This window comes from Diachasmimorpha longicaudata, chromosome 1 (genome assembly GCF_034640455.1).
Source record: "Diachasmimorpha longicaudata isolate KC_UGA_2023 chromosome 1, iyDiaLong2, whole genome shotgun sequence".
Lineage (NCBI taxonomy): Eukaryota > Metazoa > Arthropoda > Insecta > Hymenoptera > Braconidae > Diachasmimorpha > Diachasmimorpha longicaudata.
Window position 1 is genome coordinate 7,642,001 of NC_087225.1, and position 9,378 is coordinate 7,651,378.

At 39.0% G+C, this 9,378-nt stretch overlaps 3 protein-coding genes and 1 non-coding gene across 4 annotated transcripts; 1 reads left to right on the forward strand and 3 right to left on the reverse strand.

The window, feature by feature from the left end:
- The first annotated feature begins 780 nt into the window (after positions 1-780).
- LOC135170253 (tRNA-uridine aminocarboxypropyltransferase 2) lies at positions 781-2,429 on the forward strand. Its single transcript, XM_064135952.1, has 4 exons — positions 781-972; positions 1,223-1,565; positions 1,793-1,995; positions 2,126-2,429. The coding sequence occupies exons 1-4, from the start codon at positions 890-892 to the stop codon at positions 2,253-2,255; spliced, it is 759 nt and encodes a 252-aa protein (XP_063992022.1). The 5' UTR covers positions 781-889; the 3' UTR covers positions 2,256-2,429.
- Positions 2,249-5,610, reverse strand: LOC135170202 (protein arginine N-methyltransferase 7). The gene is made up of 6 exons (XM_064135829.1): positions 5,370-5,610; positions 4,827-5,154; positions 3,902-4,383; positions 3,097-3,801; positions 2,710-2,870; positions 2,249-2,639 (listed from the first exon to the last, which is right to left on the reverse strand). Exons 1-6 carry the CDS (start codon positions 5,547-5,549, stop codon positions 2,387-2,389), a joined length of 2,109 nt encoding a protein of 702 aa, XP_063991899.1. The 5' UTR covers positions 5,550-5,610; the 3' UTR covers positions 2,249-2,386.
- Positions 5,611-6,035: 425 nt separating this feature from the next.
- Positions 6,036-8,778, reverse strand: LOC135163684 (solute carrier family 49 member 4-like). Its single transcript, XM_064123358.1, has 7 exons — positions 8,339-8,778; positions 8,128-8,218; positions 7,803-8,062; positions 7,605-7,731; positions 7,043-7,148; positions 6,500-6,869; positions 6,036-6,240 (listed from the first exon to the last, which is right to left on the reverse strand). Exons 1-7 carry the CDS (start codon positions 8,598-8,600, stop codon positions 6,134-6,136), a joined length of 1,323 nt encoding a protein of 440 aa, XP_063979428.1. The 5' UTR covers positions 8,601-8,778; the 3' UTR covers positions 6,036-6,133.
- On the reverse strand, positions 7,409-7,481 carry Trnar-ucu (transfer RNA arginine (anticodon UCU)). Its single transcript has one exon. It is a non-coding gene; the product is annotated as a tRNA-Arg (tRNA).
- Positions 8,779-9,378: the final 600 nt, after the last annotated feature.

Below are 9,378 nucleotides of genomic sequence, written 5' to 3' on the forward strand. Positions count from 1 at the left end.
GAGAAAAAATTTGAAAATTTGTGACTCGAGCAGTCTTTATAGAGAAGTCTGTAAAAGACGGAATGTGAAAAATCAATGTTTATTTATTTTCTGCCATAGCTCATAGCTCATTCTCAATTAAGCCCTTATATTTCAATAAAAATACGTTCAGAATGTTCAATTTATTATAATTAAATTCCTTCCCTATATACTATATCAAATGTAACAAGATTCAATATTTTTGGTTGTGTTTTCAGTTAATATTTGAACCCCAAAATTATCTAGTTTCCACTGCGAAATATATCGCTTTATAAATACTACGTAATAATCCTTTTCCGGGAACTTATCTAACACGATAGACCAAACTGCGAATATCTATTAATTACAGAAATCCCCGGCGTCAAATCAGATATCACGTCATCATTGATGAATTTAATTTGATCGATCAATCAATTGGAATGATCGTGCTTCAGTCCTTCTTACATAAGATATACAAGTGTCCTTCCAAAATTAAAACGTAGGTGCTCCAAGATAATTTTCAAAAGCACTTGAATGCATGACGACACAAATAATAATATTTATTTATCGTACCTTTCGCATGCTTCACCAGAAATCAATACATAAACGAACAATACATTACGCGATAAGTGCGATAATGATTTGTGAGGTAAATTCTTGTACATCAATACATAATAAATTATATAGCACTTTTGATTGAATATACTGATGATATTCTTCATATTAAATTTAAAATGTTGATCAAGTAGAAATTCTCCCCAACAGATGAACCGATGGACTCCTACTTTATCGCCCTCCAAATTCTGGAGTGTCCAGTTCATATACAAGTGACAGGGGTTAGCCGTTCTTGAATGTTTAGTTAACTATCAGTAATTATTGACTTATTAAAAAGATGGAAGATTCCTGTGTGTGGGAGGAGCTCTCAGGCATTCCAGCTGATCCTCCAGAAATGAGAGACAGATGTTCCCAATGCAGGTGACGAAAATACATCATCAATAATTGAGGTTAACTCACTAATCGACAACAAATGGAGCAGTCAAATGAGGAATTGCAAACGTTTTTCTCTTTTTCAATGTTCAAACCAGATTTTTATTTCACACCATCGAATTAGTGGCGAATTAGTATTAATTTTAACTTATCACATTTTTACTTTGACGAGCACAAGGGATTTCGCATTAGTGCTTCATAACTAATGAAATATTATTTGTTATGAATTTTGATTTAGGAGGCCAGTAGGAGTCTGCTGGTGTCCAGGCCTTCCAAACCCTCGCCTTCATGCAGAATCAAGGATAATCATCCTTCAGCATCCTGCAGAGGTCAAACGGTGCCTCCGCACCGCCCCAATGCTCTCGCTGTGCCTGGAGCCAGGCAAATGTCTCACATTCAGGGGGAAAAAATTCCCAGGAACGAGACACGAGGGGCTGATGGAAATTTTCAATGACAAGAACACTATTTTACTCTATCCAACGGCTGATGCTGTTGATATAGTCGAGTTACCGAAGGTTGGAATTGATGGACAGGAGCCTTATAACCTGGTCTTGCTGGATGGTACCTGGCCGCAGGCAAAAGTTTGTTTTTTATCATTTTTCAAGGATAATTTTACATAACATTTGCAATTTCGATTTCTAGGGGAGATAAATTGGTTAAGTCTAGTGATAATAGTCCACTTTGTAGTTTCTCATTTATATCTTGTAATTTAATGAAGATTAGAGAATCGTTATCTTAATGACTAAGAAACAGTTATTGTCAAAATTAGGCTTCATTGGTTTGAGGAAACAATTTTGGATTATTCCAGGCAATGTATCATTGCAGTCCTGCGTTACATGGCTTGAAAGCTTGTAAACTGGTGGGAGTTCCCGCCAGCGAGTACGTGATAAGGACTCAACCTACTGAGGGATGTCTATCAACACTGGAGAGTGGAGCTCTCTCGCTCACGATTCTAGAGAGAAAGGAATGGCTGAAAGATGCCATGTGTGGACCTCTACGATATCTTTGCAAGTTAGTATTGATTTGGATCCTATAATTTATCAAGAAAAATTGATATTTCGCGATTATAAGATTCAATTTTTATTAAATAGTTTACGAAATAATCAAAGCCTTCTGTTCCAAGTATTAATTATAATTTCAGATTTCAATTGGACAACGGTGCCGTCACCCACCAGAGCAAAGAGTATCTCATAAAACAAAAGACTTATCCTAAATTAATAGGAAAACGACTAGCCAAACAATTACGAATGAATCCACAATTACCTTCGTAAAAACAATATTTTAATAATCTGACCTTCACATACTTCATGTAGATTGTCGTTCCAACATTTTTTATCTGGTTATAAAAGACAGCGAAATTCATTCCAACATAATAACGAATTGAATTTGTAACCTAATGGAATTACTGGAGTTCCACATTAAAATTAAGCAGAAAATTTCTCTCCCTTTTGAGTTGATACTTGAGGGACCAGTTGAGGACATGATGGGCCGTCACGTCTTGAATTTTTCGAAGGAGAAAGACTCCCTGTCGTGTGTCCATGTCCCAGGATATCCTCTCGCTAGGAATGATTTCTGTCACTGGACCCGTAGAAATGATCGTTTCAGAGTCCAGATGCCAGTCCACCCACAGAGCTATACCATTGCACGACCCACACCTGAAATTTTTTTTCATATTAGATTGATTAGTCAGGAAGAATAGATGATGAAAGAGAAAGGAAGGCGTACTCTGTTATAGGAATTTTTCCACTAAAACTCTGCTCCTGATTTTCATCAAATTTATCATTAAAATCGAATGACGCCAGATCAAATGGACAGGTCAGTGCTCTCCCAGGGTATTCCCAGAGTGGATGAACTTCAACAGGATTATCACTAATTTCACTGGATGCCTATAACAATGAATTTGATATTTTTATTAATTTTAACGCAGATGAATCCTTCATGAAAAATACCCCAACTCTTTACCTTAAAGTTGATGATATTTATCATAAGTGGATTGACTACTATAAACTATCATAAATGACCAATAATTTATAACAGTGCTTATCAATATATCCAAATTTATTGAACATTAGTAAAAATTAATATCGTCGAACTGAAAATAAATCTACTTACCATTACTAATTCATCAAAAATTCCAAGATCGAATCCCTCGCAGACTCCAAGCGGAGCCCTAATCTTATGTAAATCCTTGAACTCCATTGCAACCCCCCGGACCCTGGCGATACAAGGAAGAACTTTCATCCCAGGCGCAAAGTGAGACGCCAGATACCAAAACCTTAGATTATCCCAAGGGAAAATAGAATTTACATAATAAGGTTCTCCAAAGACTAAACCCTTTACTCCCTCCGGTATCTCCTCGACTCCCTTAAGGATTCTGACCTTTCTCTCAAGATCATTCTCCTTGACGAAACTCTCTAAGGCTCTTCTCGACAGGTGATTGGGCTCCAGGATGATGACCTCCTTGGCTCCCAGGTTGGCAGCAGCTAGACCTAGCAGAGAGCCATCAGAAAAGCACAAACATGTTGTGTCAGGTGTTATGCACTTCTCCAAGACCCTCAGGTACTTTTCATTCCTCAATTTGTCGTTCAATTGTCTTAGTCTTGATCTAGGGTATGCAATGTGTACTAAGCACTCGCAGGCGGGGGGTTTTGGTACTTCAACATCTCCTCGACTCAATCTGAACCAGAAGGAGTACTCGTCGTGACATCCCGTCAGCTTGTACTCCTCGTTCTCAGCAATTTCCACTTCCTCGGGGAGGTAATAGACTGCCTGCATCCAGTGGTCCCTCCAGGGGATACCGTCAGCAGCTCGGGACATCTGAATATAGAAATAGATACATCTGAGTAATAGAAATTAGTCCTACAACTTCGTGATTAAAAGTCGTGCATCATTTGAATGATCACGAATGCCAACTCACCGAAGAGCTATCAGATCCGCTGATCATCGCATCTGGATGCTCCCAGACAGGTGCACAGCTCAAAATGATCTCTTCATTGATGTCCATGACAATATCCCACCACATGAAGACTCCACAGGCTTTTCCTCGAGATATCCCTTTGAAAACCACTGAAGATGTTTCGGTAAAAATCAGAGGGGTCTTTCCGGTCCAGTCGAAATGGAAGAGGGGCAAAACGGGGGATAATGATGTGAACGAGTCCCGTGGCACCTGGGAGAGTTGGAGATCGTGAACTGCGAGGGATCCTGGACAATTCTGAATGGGTTTAGGGGGGTTTACGAGGGTTTCCAAGGTCTTTGGATGTCTTATTGGGGATATTCTGTGCCAGGAATTCACCATCTCACTCTGGACTACCTGTACGTAGATGGTTCCCCTTGTGGGGACTACGATGCTGTCTTCCTCCAGGAGATACTTCTGGGCGTGGGCGAAGGTCTGTAGAGCACCTGCTCGATGTAGAAGGACCAAAGGTTTACAAATTGTAATTAATAATCATACACACAAAATTCTCCTCAGGGTAAAAAATTGTAGTTCTTTTGTAAAGTTCATTTTTTAAAGTGATTTTCTTCGTCTGTTTAATTTATTATCTACTGGAAATTACGTGTATAAATTCGTTTAATTGCCATTATTTCACGTATCAGAATACTAGATTGTTAATTATTGCAAAGCTCAACCGAAGGATTTGATAATTTACTTTATCCTGAACACGAATTGACGTGAATAGAATTTTTCTCTCTCATCATGTAACAAATGGCTCATCATGTAACAAATGGCTCATCATGTAATGAAGGTCATGTGGAAAATTTCCTGGAGAAAATATTTTAATAGAATGAGATCCATGAAAGTCTATGGGTCTATCGACTTGTCATGGAATCATCTAATTTAGCACCTTCTCCGATGAGTTCTGTATCGAAGACCTCGGTCACCAGGATATTGGCTCGATGCTTCATGTCCCCTGTCTCCCCCACTGTCATCTCGGTGGATCGCTTTTTAATGAGGGTGATCTGGGCGTCGAAACCGTTGTGCTTTATTATTTCGAGAGCACATTTTGCCATGGGTTTGAACGCCTCGCAAGCGGTTATCGAGTCTGCTCCACATCGTGCTGCCATCATGGAGAGGAGGCCTGTGCCTGTTCCTATATCCAGGACATGGGCCTGTTGACCTTGTTTATGCTTCGTTTCTATCGCGATTTTCAGGGCGTCGTAGTACTTCTGATTCTGAGAGCCATTAAAGGGAAAATATTGCTTAGTGAACTAATGTGGTCAACTCAGGATAAGAACCTTCTACATTTTCATTCTCAACTCAAGTTTTTATAGGTCGTTACTAAATACGAATACATATTTAGAGCATGGAAAATTCATTTAATTGATCCTGTAGATAGTCCTGAGCTGCTGCATCTTTAACAGAACTAAAAATAAATTAAAACACTCACTCTCTCATGATCATGGAGCATATCAGCAAACGCTGATCTTGCAACTTCTTGATGATAATCGTAATCTGGGTCCTTTTCCTCCCATATTGCACATCCGGTAATAGGATCAAAACTCTGCGTAAAAACACTCATCTTTCGGCATGAAATTCTCAGTTTATTTAGAATAGACTTGATGAGCATGGAAGTGAGGTTATCCGGCCTCCGACCATGTGTGATTTACAAACATCAAAAACAGATATTATAGGGGAGATTGCTGGCATCATGGACCGGCCTCCAATGGAAAATTTCATACCAGTGGCGCATGAAGTGCGATGGTAAACGTGCCTGTAGGTAATGCCTTACCTACAGGCAGGTTGTATGAACAACATTTTATTGCCATATATAGATCCTACCTGCCTGTAGGTAAGGCATTACCTACATTTTATTGCCATATAAAATGCCTGCAGGTAAGGCATTACCTGCAGGCATTTTATATGGCAATAAAATGTACACGAGTGATTTTACACGAGTATATATGTCGCAAAAAACTGTGGACTGCGGGGTTTCCACTGTTACCAGCAGCGAACCAGCCGACTTCTCTACCGACCAAACCCCACCAGCAGAGTATATTATTGATGGTATTTTGAATGAACAATATTCCCGTTAATATTATGATTCGATCTCCCGCTCAAATCATCACACTAAACCCAGAGGACTCGAAGGAAAATGTCAACAATATTCTTTGCAATGTAAAAGTGTTCCAATTGCGGTATATTATGGATTATTTATCGTCGTTCAAACGTTGAACGATTGTATTCTTCCTTCACGTAGGTAACTAGTCCGGTAGCAATTGTTAAATTCCCAAGAACGATACAGCTTGACCATTTGTCAGCTGAAAATATTATAACATATTGTTGGAGGAGTGGGATAATGTGGATTCGTATTTAATAAAAAAAGAAAATAATTTCTCAGCTGTATTCGATAGGGAATATTTTATCAACCAAATGATTTATGGAAAAAATGTATCAAAAAACCAAATATTTAGTCCAAAAATTTAAATCGATAAAATGGTATAGATAGTTAAAAAATTAAATAATTTTTAAAATTTAAGAATTTATCAATTTCTATACTAGTAGTGATTTTTTTCTCACCTAATCCAGGTACGAAATAAGAAAAGTAGAACAGAGTCCCGATGATATTTGACAAAAAGATCATGTACCCCCCGACGATGGCTTCCGAAACGGGGTGAGCGATCTCAGAAGCGAGCTCCAGGAATAACGCAGGTGAGGACCAGCTCAGGGAAATGCCGAGTATAACAGCGGCGTACAATTCATCCTTATGAAAGACGAGTATCCTGTAATCCAGGAGAGTCACCCACAGCAGCATGCCTGAGGAGGTGATGAGAAGGGTGTAAATCGCCAACTTCAAGTGGCCCTGGAAGATGTCCATGATTCTGGAGGTGAGTAGAGTCAGAATGCTACTGCCCACCACTGTCCAAAATGCCAACTTGTCTGCCTCGGTCTGTTGATTAGACAATTCAATGAGTCCTTGATTCAATCAATTTAAAGATTATTGAATCGAAATTAATTTCAGAAAAGGCATAATATTTTGTGAATCCCATTAACTGAATTCATCTCAGTTTAGTCAATTTTTTTTATCAACATTTCATCGATTTATTACTGAAATGAAAATACTTGAGATATGATATTTCCAAAGGCTATGGTTATCATAGCCAGCCAGGGTCCAGTGCCTCCTTGACTGAGTGCTGCAGCCAGACACAGACACCACATGCTTTTATGTCTAGAATGAAACAATAACAAAAATTCTTCTTTTGCATTTTCATAAAAAGAAAATTCTAAATGTCGCTCAATATACAATCCACAAATGATGGTTGGATTTATCTGGATTTATTGTCGGACAATAAATCCAGATCCCATATTTGTGAAGTGAATGATGTTAACATTCCGTAAATAACCCCAAATATCGAAGCTAATAGTGTCTCAATGACCAATTACTGATCACAGATACATTAAAAAGTAATTCAGTGATAAAAAAAAAAACATCCCTTGTGGGGATCGAACCCACGACCTTTGGATTAGAAGTCCAACGCGCTATCCTCTGCGCCAAAGGGACTTGCTAATTTTTACCGCAATATCTGGTTTCAAGCCGCATGCTCATCCTCATGCATTATTGATGATCGAAGCTTTCATCAATATGTTATCTCTCTCTCTTAATTAACACAAATTAATTACTCACCTGATGAGTCTCTTTAGTGATTCGAAAACTCCCAGTTTCGATGATTCTACATTACCAACCGAGTTATCGTCTTCATTCGGAAAGAAACAGACGATTGCCACTGAGACAAGTAGTTGTGCGACGAATTCTGAATTTTTTAAAAATAAAAACGTCTTAATGTGTCTAAAATTAATGTTTTTTTTTATCTAAAAGCATTACCAATCCGCATGAGAGACATGATCTGCACCCTCAGCATGGCACCGTCAACAGTCGAATTAGAATGAAGATCTTCGGTTGTACTGGCGACCGCTGGCCCCAGAAGATACGAAAGTGCCATTCCAAGTTGGTTGAATGCTGCAGAGATCCCGGTAGCCGTTGTTCGCTCCCCAGTGGGAAAATAAACAGCAGAAATGAGAGCTGTCGAAGGCCCGATGATCACTCCAGAGAGACCATTGAGAATCGCTGCCAAGTGGGCGGTTCTGCAGGTACAGAATTAATTTTGTCAATCACGTTTTTAAAAATTAATTGTGAAAATCGCACCTACGTGGTGAAGATCTGTTCTTGCGAGGAAATGCATCGCATAAATGTTCCGAGTGTTGATAGAACTGCGGCTATTTTTATTGGAGTGGCCAGCACTAATGGAAAAAAAGGAATTCAATATTTGTTCAAATTCAGATGCAATTTCGTGGATCACAAATTATATTTCCAACGATCTAGATGATTTGTGTAATTTATTGATGAGAATAAATCCTCACGTGATGTATTTAAAATCCAGCAGATGGGAAGACAACAAGTCAAATACATGATGCAGCCCCAGTCTGACAGAAGTGCCACGGAGCTCTTGTTCCAGGACGGAAAAGCCTTCATCGCGGTCTCAGCAATGGGTCCCCAGGTGTTCCACACATAACACTGGGTGCAGTTCAAGGCGCAGAACAACCCCAATGCTACCCAGCGTTTTTTCGAAGTTCTATGGACTTCATCGAAGACGAGAAGACGCTCTATCTCACCGGAATTCATTGGGATGATCCTGGAGGGGTATCTTAGGCATCGACAGGATTCTGATCGCACTGGGGTTTGTCAATTTTGTTGGGAAAATTAGTTTGTATTTTTAGGTGGCTGTCAGATGAATTGTCATGTCAGATTGTCATTTATTTATTCATCGTCGGTCGTCTGTAGCATTCATCAACAATTTCAGAAATTTGTTCAACCGATATATCTTCTAACAAAATGTTTGGTGTTGATTTTAGAATTTTGTTGGGTTCATTCTCGTTCACTTTCATTTAAAATAAAAAAGATAGAATTTCATGCGAATTTTATTGCCAAAAATGCGCAAGAATGAACACTTTTGACTAGAATTCTCCAAAAAGTAATGAAAAAATCGTCACTCGAATATAACTCTCCAGGGAATTCACTAGGGTTTTCTATGATTATTTTTTCTCCACAAGAAGGAGACGAAGTAAATCCTCTGATTATTATTCCATCCGGAATTTATTATCCTCTCATAATTTATCTCCCTATTTTTTTTGCAATTAATGGGGCAACATGTTGTCCGCTGAAGTGGGTGGATCCCTGATATTCATACCCAATGGTTGTGCATCGAGAAAACGATATAATTAGCAGGAGCCAATTGGGATGCTGTGAACACTAGACATGCGCCTCTGAAAACGTGGCGACAACTGCATCTTCTCCGTCTTTCCGCATGGAGCTTCGGCTTTATATTTAACTCCCTTGTTTCGACAACTAATGGCACCGAATACCATTATTTGTCGATATAATACGATATCACTCTGGCATT

What these genes read in the sequence shown, in the direction of transcription:
- LOC135170202 (XM_064135829.1), bottom strand. Translation starts at nt 5,549, where the DNA reads ATGCTCATCAAGTCTATTCTAAATAAACTGAGAATTTCATGCCGAAAG. An exon ending in TACAGAACTCATCGGAGAAG is followed by an intron (nt 4,384 to 4,826) that starts GTGCTAAATTAG and finishes TACATCGAGCAG; the next exon opens with GTGCTCTACAGACCTTCGCC. An exon ending in TTTTTGATGAATTAGTAATG is followed by an intron (nt 2,871 to 3,096) that starts GTAAGTAGATTT and finishes TCATTGTTATAG; the next exon opens with GCATCCAGTGAAATTAGTGA.
- LOC135163684 (XM_064123358.1), bottom strand. Translation starts at nt 8,600, where the DNA reads ATGAATTCCGGTGAGATAGAGCGTCTTCTCGTCTTCGATGAAGTCCAT. An exon ending in CATGTCTCTCATGCGGATTG is followed by an intron (nt 7,732 to 7,802) that starts GTAATGCTTTTA and finishes TAAAAAATTCAG; the next exon opens with AATTCGTCGCACAACTACTT. An exon ending in TTATTTCGTACCTGGATTAG is followed by an intron (nt 6,241 to 6,499) that starts GTGAGAAAAAAA and finishes TAATATTTTCAG; the next exon opens with CTGACAAATGGTCAAGCTGT.
- LOC135170253 (XM_064135952.1), top strand. Translation starts at nt 890, where the DNA reads ATGGAAGATTCCTGTGTGTGGGAGGAGCTCTCAGGCATTCCAGCTGAT. An exon ending in GACAGATGTTCCCAATGCAG is followed by an intron (nt 973 to 1,222) that starts GTGACGAAAATA and finishes ATTTTGATTTAG; the next exon opens with GAGGCCAGTAGGAGTCTGCT. An exon ending in GTACCTGGCCGCAGGCAAAA is followed by an intron (nt 1,566 to 1,792) that starts GTTTGTTTTTTA and finishes GGATTATTCCAG; the next exon opens with GCAATGTATCATTGCAGTCC.